At 43.1% G+C, this 21684-nt stretch overlaps 1 protein-coding gene across 4 annotated transcripts; it reads left to right on the top strand.

Moving 5' to 3' along the window:
- The first annotated feature begins 1464 nt into the window (after positions 1-1464).
- Positions 1465-6107, top strand: LOC127334785 (uncharacterized). 4 transcript variants are annotated; one of them, XM_051361321.2, is made up of 5 exons: positions 1465-1632; positions 1742-1820; positions 2830-4088; positions 4825-4906; positions 5728-6107. In XM_051361321.2, the coding sequence occupies exons 2-4, from the start codon at positions 1789-1791 to the stop codon at positions 4863-4865; spliced, it is 1332 nt and encodes a 443-aa protein (XP_051217281.1). In that variant the 5' UTR covers positions 1465-1632; positions 1742-1788; the 3' UTR covers positions 4866-4906; positions 5728-6107. The 4 variants fall into 4 exon arrangements, with proteins under 4 accessions (XP_051217281.1, XP_051217282.1, XP_051217284.1 ...); XM_051361322.2 differs by having other exon boundaries at positions 4825-4911; XM_051361324.2 differs by having other exon boundaries at positions 1466-1632; positions 2830-4040; positions 4825-4911.
- Positions 6108-21684: the final 15577 nt, after the last annotated feature.

Below are 21684 nucleotides of genomic sequence, written 5' to 3'. Positions count from 1 at the left end.
AAATTCCCATCATTTCTACCCCGAACTATGTGATCCCGGTCTAAATCAAACCTTGGGTTGTTTGGTAGAGAAAAATATAAAAATCTAAAGTGCTACTCTCACTGACTATATTAGCCCACATGTAAGATTCATCTTCATCCCCAATCTGGCACATGCCGACACTAACAAGCTCGGCCAAGTTGTGGTGCACGTCGGCCACAATGGCGCCTTCCGTGCCACGTGCCTATGGGACCGCTTCCTCGTGCTCGTAGCCACGCAAAACGGCCTCCACCCGCGACACCACTTGCCCATGTCTAGGCGGGCAAACATTCCTGCATAATACCCCATGCCGGTGCCACCAAAACAATTGCATACCTTCGAAGCTGGCCACCTGCCTCAGCACGCTCGTGCGGCCCAGCCCTGGGAGCCGCCACTCTGCTGCACAGCCGTCCGCCACCTGCTCTTGCGAGCCCCCGCCGGCGGTGACGGGGCCCATGTCGTAGCTCCTCCACCCCCTCCCCCTCCCCATCGAGTTCAGCTCCCACTAGACAAGGATGGAAAGCATCAGCAGGCCGGCCGACTCCATGCCCCTCACCATACTAGCTTTACCCTGTGGCCGATGTTTTTATTTTTCTTAGAAAGATAATGGGGGAAACATGGATTGGGATAAGAGATAAAGATGACATGTGGGCTCCACTAGTTAGTGAGGCGAATGGTATTCCCAGCCGGGATTCTCCTTTTTCCCAGTCTACCAAACATCTACAAGGTTTGATTTAGACCGGTATCACATAGTTCGGGATACAAATGATAGGATTTTGAATTCAGGTTTGATTTCTTCATACCACTACAAGTTCAAGATTTAGAATAGACTTTTTTTTCTTCCTTTCAGCATAGTAGGAAAGAAAAGCAGGCGTGCGTTAACGGGAAAAAAGGCTGGATCCATTCGTGAACTGAACTGACAGGAAAATATCTAGTGATACCACACCTCATATGATACCATGATACCATTTCACAAAATTGAAATTTGTAAGTGACAAAAAAATTACAATAAATTTGTAGCTGTTCACAAGATGTGTGTTTACATTGTCTAAAATTTTCAGATCCAAATTTAAAATACACAAAAAGAAACAAAAAAGACAAATGTTGTGTGAATAGTGGCACTTTGAGTTGTTGTCTTTATGTGACACTATTCATGCTAGATTTCTCTTTTTTGTTTCTCTAAGGATATTTCAAATTTGGTTATAAAAGTTACAACGTAAACACACATCTTGTTAACATCCAAAATTTTAGTTCCGAATTTTTTGATATTCACAATTTAAGTTTTAAAGAGTGGTATCATGGTATCAATAAAGTTTGATATCACTAGATATTTTCTCCTGAACTGACGTGCATCGGCGCATGCATCAGGCTACTCCTGCGCACGGAACAGAAAAAGGAAATAAAACGTGTGCTCCGGTAGCTGTAGCGACACGCGTCCATCGCTGGGTCGTGCGGAAGGTCGGTCTTCCGCTAATGACACCCGTCCTATGAGCAGCTGCGGCAGCTCAGCTCCCCACTTCACTCCAGTTGACGACGGCGGTCGGACCCAGGCGACCGGGAGACGAAGGGGCGGCACCGGCACCGCCTCCGGCGACCTCGGCCCGACGGTTGCAGGTCAGCCCGCCGCTTCTCCCTCCTCTAATTTTCGACCTCTTAGTCTCCCCTTCTTCTACACTATTCTCTGCCTGAAAACCCTAGCTTGATTTGCTTATTGATTGGACAGTGGTGGAGAGGGGAGAGCGTGCTGCGACGGGGTGAGCGGAGAGATAGATGATGGATATAGCTGCTGATACTCCCCAAGGGTAACATCTTATCCCTCTCTCCATTCCATTGTAAGCCCTAGCTGCTGCCTAAATTCCATTCAGATTCGCCAAGGGTAGTATCGAATTTCATTTTCCGCTGTTTGTTTGTGAATGTTTCGGGCACTGATTTTATTAGTGTGTTTGAGAGCAGAGAGCGTGCAACAGCAGTGGTTTTAGTAGTGTGTTTTAATTTTTAAATGCGGGGATTTAGGAAGAAAAAACACAGGGCATATATACTGTTCTTGAATTTCTCCCCGTGTCTGCTCTTCTGCTGTAGATTCTTGTTCAGGTTGAAGCATGACTTAATCTTGCTAAGTTCACAGTAGACCAGCATTTCCCATAAATGACACATAGTCCTGAGTTTAATTACCCTGTCTTAATTATCGAGTCACCTCGGATGTGTTCCTATATGAAATGTGCAGGCTCCAAATCATTTCAAAAATTGGGAATTACTTTACCACTTCATTAGTACCTACTAGCAGGCGCGGACCTTGGGCCGAATTTCTGGGGGGCCGAAATTCAGAGAATAAGAATCGTATGTTCAGATGCAGGGATAAGTAGAAATTGTCTAGGGAAGCATATAATGATCCTAGATTAATTTGTCATTGTACTTGTGGTAGATTCATGTTCGGATCCATGCACACCTTATCTTGTGAAGTGTATAGTCGACCAGCATGTCACACAAATGACGTAGGATGTCTTAGAATAAATTTCAACGTCTAGAAATAACCTTTTCAACGTGACTTTCTAATTATCTATAAATGCTTGCCGTGGTTCCCTGTTTATCTCTTGAAGCTTTTTACAGATGTAACCGTAGCTTGCCATCAGAGGCGGATCTATAAAAATTGGGAATTACTTTACCACCAACTTTTTGAGAATTACTGAATGAATTTTTTTACAAGGCTTAGAAGAGGAAAAAAAATTACATTTGTTGTGCTTGCAACTATGTTGATCAATGAAATATGGCCATTGATTATTGCATTTGCTTCTCACTGCTGCTGCTGTTCAGGGTCGATCCCATTCAAAGCACGACCTTTGTGGTTTCCAAGAGGCTGCGGTGTTCTACAACGTCAACCGACCCAGTATACAAGGCCCTCGATGCCGACAATACTAGTTTCTCGCAGGGGAGGTTGCACCCGCTAGACAATGAGGTTCTCTTGGAGGAGATCCTACTCCGTCTCCCTCCAAAGCCATCCTCCCTCCCGCAGGCCTCCCTTGTTTGCACACTCTGGCGCAGCATCCTCTCCGATCCCAGGTTTCTCAAACGCTTCCGGAAACACCACCACAAGCCTCCTCTGTTGGGCTTCTTTGTAGGGTATACTGGCAGTAAACACAACTTCGTTCCTGTCATGGACACAAAGCCTGACCGCATCTCTGCTGCACGCTTCTGCGTGCCCAAGAGTAGCAGGGATTTCCTCGGCTGCCGGCATGGGCTCGCTGTCTTTATCAAGTGGCTGCGCGAGACCGTTGTATGGGATCCCCTCACCGGGCAGCAGCAACGCGTGCCTTTTCCACCAGGGCTTGGCAATGCCGAAACTGACACTTTCTGGGACTGGCACGCAGCGGTTCTGTGTGTTGATGCTGAAGATGGGCATGTGCATGGCGATTGCTTCTCGAGCACGTTTAAGTTAGTTTTGACGTGTGGTGGAGACACACAAGCGTCCGCTTGCCTCTACGAGTCGAAGTCTGGTGCATGGGGAAATATTGCATCAACGCCGACTACAAATGAGATTATTCGGATAAGGCCCAGTGTCCTCATTAGGAATGCACTTTTCTGGTTGTTATGTGAAGGTGACATTCTTGCGTTTGATATTGAAAGCCAAAGTCTTGATGTGATCGAGAAGCCGGTGGATGCCCATGGTACCGAAGTCGCCTATTCCTTCCAGCTCTTACGGACAAATGATAGTGGCCTTGGCTTCGCAAGCATGTCGAATCTGGGCATCCAATTGTGGAAGAGGAGCTCCAACTCTGATAACGTTGTTGGATGGGTGCTGCAGTCAAAAGTCATTCAACTAGAGGGACTCTTTCCAAAAGGAATGCCTAGCGACCACAAGATGGCAGCGATGGTGGGGTATGACGAGGAGTCAAATGCGATTATTCTGGCTACCTATATTGGTGACTTCATGCTTCAATTTGATTCGATCCAGTTCATTAGAATTTCCAAAAGAAATTGCTGGAGTAGCAAACTGTATTATCCTTACAGAAATTTCTATACTGCAGGTAATCCATCTTCCTCACGTGCAAACAGATTCATTCCAGTTACTATTGGTATGTGTTTGATGTATATTTGTTTCTATGATTAAGGATCGACTTGGTGTACCTTGAGTTGTTCGTCTCTTTATGAGTATGGTTATCTTATGCCAATTTGGAAATGTAATTATGTATATTATTGCTGGGCTAAATTAAGTCTAGAACAAAAGATAACTATAGCTATTGCTGCCTGGCCATTTCATACATTCTTTGCTCATATTAGTATTTTCATCAGAAGTTCTCTAACAATTGTAAACTGATAACAACAACCACACTGTAAAAGAACATATCAAAACCATCTGATGTGTGATATAGTTAATCGATTGGCACATTTGGAAGCTTAAAGCTTGTTATTGTTTTTCCATTCAATACATTTCCGTGCAAGATAATGCTTATCTTAATACCAGTCATTTACTCATGGCAGCATGTATTTTATTTATTTATTTTAAAATAGTACTAGATCTTTATATTCGAAGACTACTAAGTGATGCACATTTTGCACCGAGATTTCTCGATCTGTTCATATTTTGTGTGGAGCCATTGGGCAAAACTAGTAAAGATTCTCTCATAAATATTTCTGGATGACTGAATATGCAGTCTTAACATGTCTTGTTAAAGGTTATTTATTATTCTCTGTACCTTACATGGATGTGGCTTCATTTACTGTACTTGTCACAAAAGCTTACCCTTCCTTCTCATTGGTCCAACTTCTCCTTGTTTTTTCATTGGTTTGTTCTGCTTCTTCTGCTTGTAGGCAGGGGAGTTGGGTGGAAATTGATGGATCAGAAACTCTGAATATATATGAGATCTGTTACTTTGATATGTTGGTTGAGCAGGTGAGGTAAATTTATCCTTTTCTATGTACATGTGACCTTGTCTTAGTTAGTCAAGATCATGCATGATTTGTTTTACGTTTCTAGTGCATGAATCTAAGAAGTTTCTAAACTATCGAGTTCGTCATTTGTAAAAAGCATGCATTTGAGTTAGATACCAGACTTTTTGGCTTTGTACTGTCAGCCTCTCATGCGCACATGAGACTACAAAGGAAATCTCAAATGACTTGCGCAAATGGAAAATGTTACTATCATGTGATGTTCCGTTTTAAGAGTGTCTTCCACTTTGCCCTGCAGTTCTGCATTTATGACACATATTACCCCATCTAGTGAAACTTCTATCGAAATATCCCATCTAGGAGACTTTGAACATGGTTTACCGCAGTTTATCATTTCACTTGTTTTTGTTGGATAGGACCGACAAAAGTTGTAAAGATCGGAGTTCATGTCCAGACTTCTCTTATCTATCTTTTCCATTCCTTGTCATCACTCTGGTATCTTTGAACCCCGTTCATCACCTCACATCTTGCTCAATGGATACGCATCAGAAAATGAGGGTCCAAAACTTCTAAAAGAGATAGTACAAATAATTTTTCACTCAGCGGGGTAATCAGTGTCACAAGTGCATAACCATGGAGTAAAAAGTGGAGTTCACTCTTTTTTTTAACTGCAATGTTGCAGGCATTTGGCATTTAAGACATGATCTTTGTGATATCCCTGTTTGCCTAGGTTCATTAGAGCGTGCTACTTGGTGATATCACCGTGTAGATTTTATCAAGCTAAATATGTCCATCCTGACCCTTGTTCTGTTTCTGGTGGAACAGAATCTATTTGAAGAACCAAGGGTGTCAGAAAGGTCTTGTACTGAAGAAGAGAGCTGGGATTTCTTTCCTAACAGCTGGTCGTAGCAAAAGCTGGGTGATATCTCATGTGTTTCTTTCCTAGAAGCATTCACAAGTTAGTGGATACTGGGATTAGGATTCTATATGTAACAGGACTAGCTCCTCGTACACTATTCTTGCCTTTTGTGAGAACCCTAGTACTTCTATGTTGCAGAATATAATGTGTTGCAGGTTGCAGCCCAACGTTCCACTGGCTGCAAGTTATGTTATTTGTTCAAGTGTCCTGTCCACTGAATTGGGTTTTAGACTTTTAGTTAGCATTGTGCTGCTCTAGAAGGAGCACGATTAACTTTCAGTTCCAACTGCCTTTCGTTCTTTTGGGTGTCAAATATCGTTTCTTCAATTGTGTCATGTGGATCATATACCCTTTGCATTGCTGATGCTGCTGCTATTAAGATGTGCGTCGGATTTTTTTCCCGAGAATACAGATGGGCATTGGATTCACACGCCTGATCTCGATGTAGATTGGTGTATAGATGGTTGAGTCTCTTGTGGTACACCATACCATGATGGGACTGTATGCCTGAAAACACTACGCAGAAATGTTAGTCCCGAAATAAGTGTTGTGCTCAATTACCCAAACTCTATTGGGAGGCAAATATGTTCTTTCAATGTGTGCCATCAAATATGTGAAAATTGAACAAATAAATAACAAAGAAATGAAAATCTAAATAAAAATTTATGAACTTGTGAGGTGGACAAATGGGAAACGAGTTTTGCAGCATCAAGTTTCGTCTGCCTAGAGTAGATGCTGCAAATCCATGTTGAAAATTTTAGAAGCAAGTTGGTGCCATAGTTTTCATCAACGAGTGCATTTCACTCTTCATAGATACAAAGCATGAAAAACTAGTTCATCGCAAAGCAGGCAGGATCTAGATACTTAGCTACACCATACCTTTAACCGTACCCTAAGTACCTAAGTCCCTACCCCTAACGGGAGTGGTGTTTTGGAACATGGGAGCATATGCTCCCTAAATTTTGAAATGCATCTTACACATATTTTAAATTTCAAAAAAATTGAAACAAAAAATTAGCACGTACATCTTCACGTGCTACACGCTCACAAAGTCGTTTCATAAAAAATAAACTTATCATGTGACGTGTGTAAAAAAGACAAAATTCAGTGCTAAAAACAATGCTTTTCACAGGATAAGTTTTCTTTTTTTTTACATAGGCCACAAAAAATATTATTTTTTTCGTGAAACTTGACGCATACACATATATTATGGAGATGTACATTTAGAATTTTTTGTCAAAAAATTTCCGCACTTCGAAATATGTTTTGTTGGTAGAGGGAGCATACGCACCCAGGAGCCGAATTGAATTTCTGCTAACCTTAGGTCTAATTTAGCTAGGGATTAGTCACGACGCTCACCGGAACTACTACTAGCCATTGTCGATAGGTCCTTGTAGCAGAGGCCATACTGGACCAGTGGACCTTGAGGGAGAAGCGGATCCCCTGCATGAGATCGAACTCCTTCACCTAGTCGACATGCTGACGCGCGGTTACGTCGTCCGGATTCCTCGCCGCCTCCTCCTTGCGCTCCAGGAGGCGTTCCATCGCTTCGAGCTCCCAGAGGAGTACTGGTAGCATGTGGCGAGAGTTAATCTCAGCAATGTCTATTGTCATGGACTAGGGTTTTTAGGGAAAATAGGGGCACCGGTGGTTTCGTCGATTGGTCAGACAAGCAAGGTATCTGACGTATAATTATGGTGGGTAAAGTCGTCGGAACAGCTAGGGTTACAAAGATTATGTTATCAAAACATGTATTGGGTGCCCTTCCCGGTGGCTCCTCCTAGTCTTTATATAGTAGGCTAGGTACCAGAGGCCAACTCGGGTCGGTTACAATTTACAATGTTGGTTTTTCTTTATGGGCTATTACTTTCCTATTTTATTTAGTTCCTAGGCTTCAGGTGCTCATGGGCTTTATGGGCTTCACATAGTTCTTCCTAGATCCATACCAGGGATAGCCAATCTTGAAGACCTAATATGATATCCTCATGTCAGCATGATGTCGTGGTGGAGCCCTGCTGGGCGTTGCGGGATCTCGTTTGCTGCAAGCGCTAATCCACGTTTGTGAGAGCTCTGGGCTGTGAAGCCGAGGAAGCGGCACATAGGCTATGGTTGCTATGTGTGCATATGTGGTAGATAACCCTTTCTTTTTTATCGTGTTGGTGTTGGGGGAATGAAGAAGACTTCTTTTAGGGAAAGCCATCATGGCAGCATTATTGATAGGCAAATAGGATTACATCATTTTTAAGCAACTCGGTAAAATTTGGCGGATCCTCCATCGAAATTGAATGGAGGTCCCTCCACCTTACATGAAAAAGTATGAGCCGCTCTATTATTTTCCCTAGCACTACGAGTAAAGATAACATGGGCAAGCCCCTAGCGAGGTAAAACTGTAAAAGCACTCCTCATACACAACAACAACCGCTGCAATGGAGTTACCCCCACCGCGCATAGTAGATACGATATCCAAACAATCACCATTTACGACTAGCTTTCTGCATCCAAGTTGGTTTGCCAAAAGTAACCCATCTCTGAGAGCTCTTGTTCTGTTGTTGCTGCATTTGATATAGAGGGAATGCTACAATTAATTACTGCCAACTGTCGCTGCGTTCGACATAGAGGGAATGCTACCATTAATTATTGTGAGAAAAGAAAAATGTCGTGATCGTCATGGATGACAGCGGCTGAACGAAAATGCCGCGATATTCATGAGGTTGTTGACTCCTTGCACAACTAGATGCTAGGGGACTTTTTGGAGCGGGCAGAACCGGCATTGGGTAGGCTTGCCCGGGCGCCTTCCGATCCTTAATTTGGTTCTGTCTGATGATGGCAAAGTGAGCGCGGGTGGAGCGGGCCTTCATGGCTGCTTCTCTAATCGTGCTAGGGCGAGCTCGGTGATCACGCCCCCGATCATGTAGATCGTGCCTGAGCTCCTGGAGTTGTTTGGTGGTGTTGATACGTCTCCGACGTATCGATAATTTATTATGTTCCATGCCACATTATTGATGATATCTACATGTTTTATGCATACTTTATGTCATATTTATGCATTTTCTGGAACTAACCTATTAACGAGATGCCGAAGAGCCAGTTGCTGTTTTCTGCTGGTTTTGGTTTCAGAAATCCTAGTAAGGAAATATTCTCGGAATTGGACGAAATCAACGCCCAGGGGCCTATTTTCACACGAAGCTTCCAGAAGACCGGAGAGCTAACGAAGTGGGGCCACGAGGCGGCCAGATGATAGGGCGGCGCGGCCCAAGCCCTGGCCGCGCCACCCTATCGTGTGGGCCCCTCGTGACGCCCCTTGACCTGCCCTTCCGCCTACAAATAGCCTTCGTCGCGAAGCCCCCAGTACCGAGAGCCACGATACGGAAAACCTTCCAGAGACGCCGCCGCCGCCAATCCCATCTCGGGGGATTCAGGAGATCGCCTCCGGCACCCTGCCGGAGAGGGGATTCATCTCCCGGAGGACTCTACACCGCCATGGTCGCCTCCGGAGTGATGAGTGAGTAGTCTACCCCTGGACTATGGGTCCATAGCAGTAGCTAGATGGTTGTCTTCTCCTCATTATGCTTCATTGTCGGATCTTGTGAGCTGCCGAACATGATCAAGATCATCTATCTGTAATGCTATATGTTGTGTTTGTTGGGATCCGATGAATAGAGAATACTATGTTATGTTGATTATCAATTTATATCTATGTGTTGTTTATGATCTTGCATGCTCTCCGTTATTAGTAGAGGCTCTGGCCAAGTTGATGCTAGTAACTCCAAGAGGGAGTATTTATGCTCGATAGTGGGTTCATGTCTCCGTGAATCTGGGGGAGTGAGAGAAACCTCTAAGATTATGGATGTGCTGTTGCCACTAGGGATAAAACATTGATTCTATGTCCGAGGATGTAGTTATTGATTACATTACGCACCATACTTAATGCAATTGTCTGTTGTTAGCAACTTAATACTGGAAGGGGTTCGGATGATAACCTGAAGGTGGACTTTTTAGGTATAGATGCATGCTGGATAGCGGTCTATGTACTTTGTCGTAATGCCCAATTAAATCTCACAATACTCATCATATCATGTATGTGCATGGTCATGCCCTCTCTATTTGTCAATTGCCCAACTGTAATTTGTTCACCCAACATGCTATTTATCTTATGGGAGAGACACCTCTAGTGAACTGTGGACCCCGGTCCTATTCTTTACATCTGAAATACAATCTACTGCAATTGTTCTACTGTTCTCTGCAAACAATCATCATCCACACTATACATCTAATCCTTTGTCACAGCAAGCCGGTGAGATTGACAACCTCACTGTTTCGTTGGGGCAAAGTACTTTGGTTGTGTTGTGCAGGTTCCACGTTGGCGCCGGAATCCCTGGTGTTGCGCCGCACTACATCTCACCGCCATCAACCTTCAACGTGCTTCTTGGCTCCTACTGGTTCGATTAAACCTTGGTTTCATACTGAGGGAAAACTTGCCGCTGTACGCATCACACATTCCTCTTGGGGTTCCCAACGGTCGCGTGCTGTACGCGTATCAAGACTGTTTTCTGGCGCCGTTGCCGGGGAGATCAAGACACGCTGCAAGGGGAGTCTCCACATCGCAATCTCTTTACTTTGTTTTTGTCTTGCTTTACTTTATTTAGTACTTTGTTTGCTGCACTAAATCAAAATACAAAAAAATTAGTTGCTAGTTTTACTTTATTTGCTATCTTGTTTGCTATATCAAAAACACAAAAAAATTAGTTACTCGCATTTACTTTATCTAGTTTGTTTTATTTACTACTGCTAAAATGAGTAATCCTGAAGTTGAAGTTCGTTCGTTTAAGCAACAAGGGGGAGAATGTTTAAGAGATGCTTGGTATAGAATTAGTGATGCCCATAATAGGTGCACTAAGAAACACTCCACCACTATCCTACTCAGGAATTTTTATGTTGGTGTCTCTAGCTGGAATAGGTATGTTCTTGATTGTCTCGCAAAAGGTAACTTCCTAAGTACTCCTTCATTAGAAGCTAGTTGCATTATTGAGAGCTTATTTGGAATACCACCTGTTAATGAAGTTAAAATTGAAATCTCTCTTGAAGATGTCATGAAAAAGTTGGAAACCATAGAGCAAAATCTTCCAAGTATTGAGACTAATTTGGGAGCATTACTTGATAGCACTGATAAACTTGATAAATCTCTAGGTGGAATTAATGAGAGAATTGCCATATTAGAAGCTTGTGCTATTCATGATAATCAAACCCAAAGGATTAGTGAACTTGAAGAGGCTATGGAAACATTGGGTTCAACCTTTTCATCTATAAAATATAGAGAGAAAGCTTATGTGGGTAAGGAGCAAAAGTTCATGTATGTCTCTAAGGGGCCTAAACCAAAAAGCTATTATAGGCCTAAAATTGATAAAGCTCTTAAAACCACTATAGATAAGGGAGCATCTAAGGTACCTAATGGGATAAATTTTGAAAATAATGTTGATGTTTCGTCTTTTGACAACACTTGATACACACTTTCTGCGCCTAGCTGAAAGGCGTTAAAGAAAAGCGCTTATGGGAGACAACCCATGTTTTTACTACAGTAATTTTATTTTATATTTGAGTCTTGGAAGTTGTTTACTACTGTAGCAACCTCTCCTTATCTTAGTTTTGTGCTTTGTTGTGCCAAGTAAAGTCGTTGATAGTAAGGTTCATACTAGATTTGGATTACTGCGCAGAAACAGATTTCTTTGCTGTCACGAATTTGGGCCAAATTCTCTGTAGATAACTCAGAAAATTATGCAAATTTACGTGAGTGATCCTCTGATATGTACGCAACTTTTATTCAATTTGAGAATTTTCATTTGAGCAAGTCTGGTGCCTCAATAAAATCCGTCTTTACGAACTGTTCTGTTTTGACAGATTCTGCCTTTTATTTCGCATTGCCTGTTTTGATATGCTCGATGGATATTTCGATTCCATTGACTTTCAGTAGCTTTGTGCAATGTCCAGAAGTGTTAAGAATGATTATGTCACCTCTGAACATATATATTTGATTGTTCACTAACTCTCTAATGAGTTGTTTTGAGTTTGGTGTGGAGGAAGTTTTCAAGGATCAAGAGAGGGAGATGATACAACATGATCAAGGAGAGTGAAAGCTCTAAGCTTGGGGATGCCCCGGTGGTTCACCCCTGCATATATCAAGAAGACTCAAGCGTCTAAGCTTGGGGATGCCCAAGGCATCCCCTTCTTCATCGACAACATTATCAGGTTCCTCCCCTGAAACTATATTTTTATTCCATCACATCTTATGTGCTTTGCTTGGAGCGTCAGTTTGTTTTTGTTTTTGTTTTGTTTGAATAAAATGGATCCTAGCATTCATTGTGTGGGAGAGAGACACGCTCCGCTGTTGCATATGGACAAATATGTCCTTAGGCTTTACTCATAATATTCATGGCGAAGTTTCTTCTTCGATAAATTGTTATATGGTTGGAATTGGAAAATGATACATGTAGTAATTGCTAAAATGTCTTGGATAATGTGATACTTGGCAATTGTTGTGCTCATGTTTAAGCTCTTGCATCATATACTTTGCACCCATTAATGAAGAAATACATAGAGCATGCTAAAATTTGGTTTGCATATTTGGTCTCTCTAAAGTCTAGATAATTTCTAGTATTGAGTTTGAACAACAAGGAAGACGGTGTAGAGTCTTATAATGTTTACAATATGTCTTCTATGTGAGTTTTGCTACACCGGTTCATCCTTGTGTTTGTTTCAAATAACCTTGCTAGCCTAAGCCTTGTATCGAGAGGGAATACTTCTCATGCATCCAAATCCTTGAGCCAACCACTATGCCATTTGTGTCCACCATACCTACCTACTACATGGTATTTCTCCGCCATTCCAAAGTAAATTGCTTGAGTGCTACCTTTAAAATTTCTATCCTCTACCTTTGCAATATATAGCTCATGGGACAAATAGCCTAAAAACTATTGTGGTATTGAATATGTACTTATGCACTTTATCTCTTATTAAGTTGCTTGTTGTGCGATAACAATGTTCCTGGGGACGCCATCAACTACTCTTTGTTGAATATCATGTGAGTTGCTATGCATGTTCGTCTTGTCTGAAGTAAGGGAGATTTACCACTAAAATGGTTAGAGCATTGCATAATGTTAGAGAAGAACATTGGGCCGCTAACTAAAGCCATGATCCATGGTGGAAGTTTCAGTTTTGGACAAATATCCTCAATCTCATATGAGAAAATTAATTGTTGCTACATGCTTATGCATATAAGAGGAGTCCATTATCTGTTGTCTATGTTGTCCCGGTATGGATGTCTAAGTTGAGAATAATCAATAGCGAGAAATCCGATGCGAGCTTTCTCCTTAGACCTTTGTACAGGCGGCATAGAGGTACCCCTTTGTGACACTTGGTTAAAACATGTGCATTGCGATGATAATCCAGGTAATCCGAGCTAATTAGGACAAGGTGCAGGCACTATTAGTATACTATGCATGAGGCTTGCAACTTGTAGGATATAATTTACATAACACATATGCTTTATTACTACCGTTGACAAAATTGTTTCTTGTTTTCAAAACCAAAGCTCTAGCACAAATATAGCAATCAATGCTTTCCTCTTTGAAGGACCATTCTTTTACTTTTATGTTGAGTCAGTTCACCTATCTCTCTCCACCTCAAGAAGCAAACACTTGTGTGAACTGTGCATTGATTCCTACATACTTGCATATTGCACTTGTTATATTACTTTACATTGACAATATCCATGAGATATACATGTTATAAGTTGAAAGCAACCGCTGAAACTTCAATCTTCCTTTGTGTTGCTTCAATTCCTTTACTTTGAATTATTGCTTTATGAGTTAACTCTTATGCAAGACTTATTGATGCTTGTCTTGAAGTACTATTCATGAAAAGTCTTTGCTATATGATTCAGTTGTTTACTCATGTCATTTACATTGTTTTGATCGCTGCATTCATTACATATGCTTACAATAGTATGATCAAGGTTATGATGGCATGTCACTCCAGAAATTATCTTTGTTATCGTTTTGCTCGGGACGAGCGTAAACTAAGCTTGGGGATGCTGATACGTCTCCGACGTATCGATAATTTCTTATGTTCCATGCCACATTATTGATGATATCTACATGTTTTATGCATACTTTATGTCATATTTATGCATTTTCTGGAACTAACCTATTAACGAGATGCCGAAGAGCCGATTCTTTGTTTCTGCTGTTTTTGGTTTCAGAAATCCTAGTAAGGAAATATTCTCGGAATTGGACGAAATCAACGCCCAGGGGCCTATTTTCACACGAAGCTTCCAGAAGACCGGAGAGCTAACGAAGTGGGGCCACGAGGCAGCCAGATGATAGGGCGGCGCGGCCCAAGCCCTGGCTGCGCCACCCTATCGTGTGGGCCCCTCGTGACGCCCCTTGACCTGCCCTTCCGCCTACAAATAGCCTTCGTCGCGAAACCCCCAGTACCGAGAGCCACGATACGGAAAACCTTCCAGAGACGCCGCCGCCGCCAATCCCATCTCGGGGATTCGGAGATCGCCTCGACACCGCCGGAGAGGGGATTCATCTCCCGGAGGACTCTACACCGCCATGGTCGCCTCCGGAGTGATGAGTGAGTAGTCTACCCCTGGACTATGGGTCCATAGCAGTAGCTAGATGGTTGTCTTCTCCTCATTATGCTTCATTGTCGGATCTTGTGAGCTGCCGAACATGATCAAGATCATCTATCTGTAATGCTATATGTTGTGTTTGTTGGGATCCGATGAATAGAGAATACTATGTTATGTTGATTATCAATTTATATCTATGTGTTGTTTATGATCTTGCATGCTCTCCGTTATTAGTAGAGGCTCTGGCCAAGTTGATGCTAGTAACTCCAAGAGGGAGTATTTATGCTCGATAGTGGGTTCATGTCTCCGTGAATCTGGGGGAGTGAGAGAAACCTCTAAGATTATGGATGTGCTGTTGCCACTAGGGATAAAACATTGATGCTATGTCCGAGGATGTAGTTATTGATTACATTACGCACCATACTTAATGCAATTGTCTGTTGTTAGCAACTTAATACTGGATGGGGTTCGGATGATAACCTGAAGGTGGACTTTTTAGGCATATATGCATGCTGGATAGCGGTCTATGTACTTTGTCGTAATGCCCAATTAAATCTCACAATACTCATCATATCATGTATGTGCATGGTCATTCCCTCTCTATTTGTCAATTGCCCAACTGTAATTTGTTCACCCAACATGCTATTTATCTTATGGGAGAGACACCTCTAGTGAACTGTGGACCCCGGTCCTATTCTTTACATCTGAAATACAATCTACTGCAATTGTTCTACTGTTCTATGCAAACAATCATCATCCACACTATACATCTAATCCTTTGTTACAGCAAGCCGGTGAGATTGACAACCTCACTGTTTCGTTGGGGCAAAGTACTTTGGTTGTGTTGTGCAGGTTCGACGTTGGCCCGGAATCCCTGGTGTTGCGCCGCACTACATCTCGCCGCCATCAACCTTCAACGTGCTTCTTGGCTCCTACTGGTTCGATTAAACCTTGGTTTCATACTGAGGGAAAACTTGCCGCTGTACGCATCACACCTTCCTCTTGGGGTTCCCAACGGTCGCGTGCTGTACGCGTATCAGGTGTGCTTACGCCTCCTTCCATCGAGAAAGCGAGGCCCGACTCACAGGAGTCCACGGATGAGGATTCTCCTCCATGGCAGGCACTTGGCTTTGGGAAGTGTGGTGATGTTGACGCTGCAGTATCTCCCTCACCTGAGTCTGACATGCAGGTGGTTTCTATCGGTGATGTGGTTGCTAATTCTGGGCCGTTACCAACAGTGCCCGGAGCTGTTGTCGCCACCAAAGCGCGGTTTTCTCGCCACCTTGGTTTTTTCCTTTCCTGGATTAGCAATTGGTTGACAGGTGCCCCCCGCAGTGTCGTGGCCTGTCTTTTTCGACGCGGAGTTGGATTCTCGTGTTCGAGTGTTTGTTAGTGTCACTTTGTGGTGTGTGGGTGTATGTCGTGTGGTCTTGGCCCAGTTGTTGTAAGTTCTCACCCGCTTGATGTGGTGCGACAAAATGTGTAAATATCATAGGTCATCATGTACTATTATGTCGAGACTTCTCTTACCCAATTGTTCCATTCCACGTTCTTGTATTGATATTTTTGAAAGTCGGTAATCACCTCACACATTACCCCAATGAATATGCACCTGCTATCGAGGGTCCAAATATTCTAAAATGCGTAATCTAGATGATTTTGTATTCAACAGGGTAATTAATGTCGCAAATGCAGAACTACAGGGTAAAAAGAGAAATTCAGTTTTTTTTAAATTAATAAATGAGGTAAAACTTTTACCTCCGTTTAAAAAAATGTTAAGACCAAGTAGTGTGAGTGGCTTTTTTTCGATAAGAGACGCTTTATTACTCAAAACGCAGCGTGAGTGGCTTAGAGCAAGTACAATAAGTCCTAGTCAGCTGACTATAAGAAATAGAATACTATATTTTTGTCTAGTTGGAGGAGAGAGAAGAGGGGAGAGAAGATAACTGAGCTCTTATGCAAGAGCTAGCTCTAGCATGTGCTCCTTGGTAAGTTGTGAGAGTAAAAATGGGCCATATATTGGTAAACTACTACATTCTTATAGTCAACTATCAGGAGCGTGACGCCGCGGAGGAGCAGCTGCAGCCGGCCGGAGGTTCCGAGCCATCGGAGCAGCTGGCCTTCAGGCCGGTGGCTCAGCTGCAGCCGGCCCCCATCGGCGAGGTGCAGCAGGAGCCGGCCCAGGGCCTGGCGTTGCAGCAGCCGCCATGTCCCCGCCCTGGTCGCGGCGATGAGAGGACGGGGGCAGTGCCGGCCCAACCTCTCTCTCCGGCGGTGGTGCAGGCCGGGTTGGGGAGGAGCCCCAGCCCATCCTTCGCGCCTCCTTCGCCTGGAGGGGCAGCGGCGTCGCGGTCAGGCTCGGTGCAGGGGGCTTCTTCGCCATCTACCCCTGTACCGTCTTCTTCATCTTCGATGTCAGCATCGGTTCCTGCTTCACCACGTTTGAGTCCGTCTCCGCCAGCTGCCGCACCGCAGCCTCAGCCCACGGTTCCTCCACCGGTTTTTCAGCCGACGGTGAGGAGGAGTGGGAGGTACGCGGTGGCGGAGGATGGCGCGGGTGATACGTCTCCAACGTATCCATAATTTCTGACGTTCCATGCTTGTTTTATGACAATACTTACATGTTTTGCTTGCACTTTATGATGATTTCATGCATTTTCCGGAACTAACCTATTAACAAGTTGCCACAGTGTCAGTTCCTGTTTTCTGCTGTTTTTGGTTCCAGAAAGGCTGTTCGGGCAATATTCTCGGAATTCGATGAAACGAAGACCAAACATCATAATTCACCGAGACGGACCAGGACACCGAAGGGGAGTCAGAGGGGAGGCCTGGGGCCCCCACACCATAGGGCCGCGCGGGCCAGCCCCTAGTCGTGCCGGCCTATGGGGAGGGCACCCTGTTGCCCCTCCTGCGCCGCCTCTTCGCCTATATAAGCCCTTTCGACCTAAAAACTCGATACGGATTGACGAAACTCCAGAAAGACTCCAGGGGCGCCGCCGCCATCGCGAAACTCCAATTCGGGGGACAGAAGTCTCTGTTTCGGCACCCTGCCGGGACGGGGAAGTGCCCCCGGAAGCCATCTCCATCGACGCCACCGCCTCCATCATGCTCCGTGAGTAGTTCCCCCATTGACTACGGGTTCTAGCAGTAGCTAGTTGGTACTCTCTATCTCATGTACTTCAATACAATGATCTCATGAGCTGCCTTACATGATTGAGATCCATCTGATGTAATCGGTGTTGTGTTTGTTGGGATCCGATGGATGATACATTATGATTAGTCTATCTATAAAGTTTGTGAAGATATTGTTGCTGCAATCTTGTTATGCTTAATGCTTGTCACTAGGGCCCGAGTGGCATGATCTTAGATTTAAGCTCTATACTTATTGCTTAGATTGTATCTACAAGTTGTATGCACATGTCCATGTCCGGAACCAAAGGCCCCAAAGTGACAGAAATTGGGACAACTGGAGGGGAAGGCGTAGGTATGAGGATCACATGTTTTCACGGAGTGTTAATGCTTTGATCCGGTACTCTATTAAAAGGAGTACCTTAATATCCAGTAGATTCCCTTGAGGCCCGGCTGCCACCGGCTGGTAGGACAAAAGATGTTGTACAAGTTTCTCATTGCGAGCACGTATGACTATATATGGAAAACATGCCTACATGATTAATAATCTGGATGTTCTGTCTTAATGCTTTGAATCCTATCAATTGCCCAACTGTAATTTGTTCACCCAACACTTGTCACTTGTTATTGGAGAGTTACCACTAGTGTAGATCACTGGGAACCCCGGTCCATCTCTCATCATCATATACTCGTTCTATATGTCATTGGAAGTAGTATCAACTATTTTCTGGTGCCATTGCCTCTGTGTTACTATTACTGCTGCTGTGTTACTATTACTATTGCTCTCATATTACTGCTGCTTTCACATCACCCCTGTTACTAGTGCTTTTCCAGGTGCAGCTGAATTGACAACTCAGTTGTTAAGGCTTATAAGTATTCTTTACCTCCCCTTGTGTTGAATCAATAAATTGGGTTTTACTACCCACGAAGACTGCTGCAATCCCCTATACTTGTGGGTTATCAAGACTGTTTTCTGGCGCCGTTGCCGGGGAGGCATAGCTCTACTCATAAGTTCACCTGGGGAGTACACTCTACCTCTCTCTCTGTTTTATTTTATTTTGTTTTGCTTAGTTTACTTTTGTCTAGTTTATTTGCGCTTAGTTTATTTCTGTCTAGTATTACTTTGTTTAGTTTACTTTTCTCTAGTTTGTTTTTGTCTTGTTTTACTTTTCTTATATACCCAAAAATCCATAAAAATTTGAAAAACCTAAAAATTAAAAACTGCTGTCATGGGAGAACCCACAACCTACTTGGAGCTTATAGAATATTATAATAATTATAGAGAATCAAGAACGGGTAAAGTAATGAGTGCTATGATAGAAAAATTGAATACAATTGCTAAAATCTTGCTTAAACGCCATGATATAAATTGTTGCTCTAAAGAGGATACTAAACATCTGAAATTTCAATGTGGCTTTAGTGAAGAAGTTTTAATAAAGAACTATAATTGGAATAACTATATTCATCTTGGGTTCGAAGAAGTAGAACAATTTGTCATATTTATGGGAGCCTCTGAGATAGAATCCTTCATGTCTAAGAATTATGAAACTTGTGTTGTTTGTAAGGACCTTAAAGATTATGTCTCTTCTATCCTTAATTTTTGCAATGAAAGTTACAGTGATAATCCTTATATCATTGATTATAAAGAGAGACTCATTAATGCACAAGAATGCACTCACAATTTGCAGGAACCTGTGGAAGAAGAAATTGATGAACCTGAAAACTCATTGGATGAAAAAGAGAAGGAAATTGATGAACCTGAAAGCTCATTGGATGAAAAAGAGGAGAGTGATGAACAAAAGGAGGAATAATGGATTAGCTACCCATGCCAACCTTCTAATGAGAGTAACTCTTTATCTCTTACACTATTTGATTGTCCTCCATGCTTACCGAAAGAGCTTGAATGTTATGTTCCTGTGGATTCTCTTGAAATATTTCCTATGAGTAAAACTTGTGAGAATAATTATGCTACTGTTATCTATGATAATCCATGCTACTTTGATAAATCTTATGATAATGCTTTGTTTGTGCCTGATGTCGAAATGCATGGTACTAAAGAATTTTGCTTGGCAAATGTTTATGATAAAGCTCTAGATGATGGTCCTATGTTACTGATGTCTACGTTCCCCCTCCTTTCCTGTAGACAGTGTTGGGCCTCCAAGAGCAGAGGTTTGTAGAACAGCAGCAAGTTTTCCCTTAAGTGGATACCCAAGGTTTATCGAACTCAGGGAGGAAGAGGTCAAAGATATCCCTCTCATGCAACCCCGCAACCACAAAGCAAGAAGTCTCTTGTGTCCCCAACACACCTAATAGGTGCACTAGTTCGGCGAAGAGATAGTGAAATACAGGTGGTATGAATAAGTATGAGCAGTAGCAACGGTGCCGTAAAAATAGCTTGCTTTGGCGTGTAGTTGATGGTGGTAGTATTGCAGCAGTAGTAACACAAGAAACAAGAACAAGCAGTAGTAACTCAGCAGTATTTAGGAACAAGGCCTAGGGATTATACTTTCACTAGTGGACACTCTCAACATTGATCACATAACAGAATAGATAAATGCATACTCTACACTCTTGTTGGATGATGAACGCATTGCGTAGGATTACACGAACCCTCAATGCCGGAGTTAACAAGCTCCACAATTTGTTCATATTTAAGTAACCTTATAGTGTAAGATAGATCAACATAACCAGATAGATCACATCAATACCATCATAATGATAATTAACTCCACAATCTACAAGAGATCATGATCATAGCCTACGACAAGAACCACACGGTGCACACACTAGTCACCTTTACACACGTGCAGGAGGAATAGAACTACTTTAATAACATCACTAGAGTAGCACATAGATGAATTGTGATACAAAACTCATATGAATCTCAATCATGTAAAGCAGCTCATGAGATCATTGTATTGAAGTACATGGAGAGAGATTAACCACATAGCTACCGGTACAGCCCCGAGCCTCGATGGAGAACTACTCCCTCCTCATGGGAGCAGCAGCGGTGATGAAGATGGCGGTGGAGATGGCAGCGGTGTCGATGGAGAAGCCTTCCGGGGGCACTTCCCCGCTCCGGCAGCGTGCCGGAACAGAGACTCTGTCCCCCGGATCTTGGCCTCGCGATGGCGGCGGCTCCGGAAGGTTTCGTGGTTTTCGTCGAACGCATCGGGGTTTCTGATCCAGGGGCTTTATATAGGCGAAGAGGCGGCGCAGAGGGCTGACAGGGGGCCAAACTATAGGCGGCGCGGCCCCCTCTCGGCCGCGCCAGCCTGTGGTTTGGTGGGCTGTGGCCCCCTACGACCTCTCTGGTGTGTTACGGATGCTTCCGGGGATTCTAAGTTCTTTGGCGTTGATTGCGTCCGATTCCGAGAATATTTCCTGACTCGGATTTCTGAAACCAATAACAGCAGAAAACAGAACCGGCACTTCGGCATCTTGTTAATAGGTTAGTTCCGGAAAATGCATGAATATGACAGAAAGTGTGCATAAACCATGTAGATAACATCAATAATGTGGCATGGAACATAAGAAATTATCGATACGTCGGAGACGTATCAGCATCCCCAAGCTTAGTTCTGCTCGTCCCGAGCAGGTAAAACGATAACACGTATAATTTACGGAGTGACATGCCATCATAAACTTGATCATACTATTTGTAAAGCATATGTAGTGAATGCAGCGATCAAAACAATGGTAATGACATGAGTAAACAACTGAATCATAAAGCAAAGACTTTTCATGAATAGCACTTCAAGACAAGCATCAATAAGTCTTGCATAAGAGTTAACTCATAAAGCAATAATTCAAAGTAAAGGCATTGAAGCAACACAAAAGAAGATTAAGTTTCAGCGGTTGCTTTCAACTTGTAACATGTATATCTCATGGATATTGTCAACATAGAGTAACATAATAAGTGCAATAAGCAAGTATGTAGGAATCAATGCACAGTTCACACAAGTGTTTGCTTCTTGAGGTGGAGAGAAATAGGTGAACTGACTCAATCATTGAAAAGTAGAAGAATGGTCCTCCATAGAGGAAAAGCATCGATTGCTATATTTGTGCTAGAGCTTTGATTTTGAAAACATGAAACAATTTT

This window comes from Lolium perenne, chromosome 2 (genome assembly GCF_019359855.2).
Source record: "Lolium perenne isolate Kyuss_39 chromosome 2, Kyuss_2.0, whole genome shotgun sequence".
Classification (NCBI taxonomy): domain Eukaryota; kingdom Viridiplantae; phylum Streptophyta; class Magnoliopsida; order Poales; family Poaceae; genus Lolium; species Lolium perenne.
This window is presented reverse-complemented; position numbering and strand designations above follow the sequence as displayed.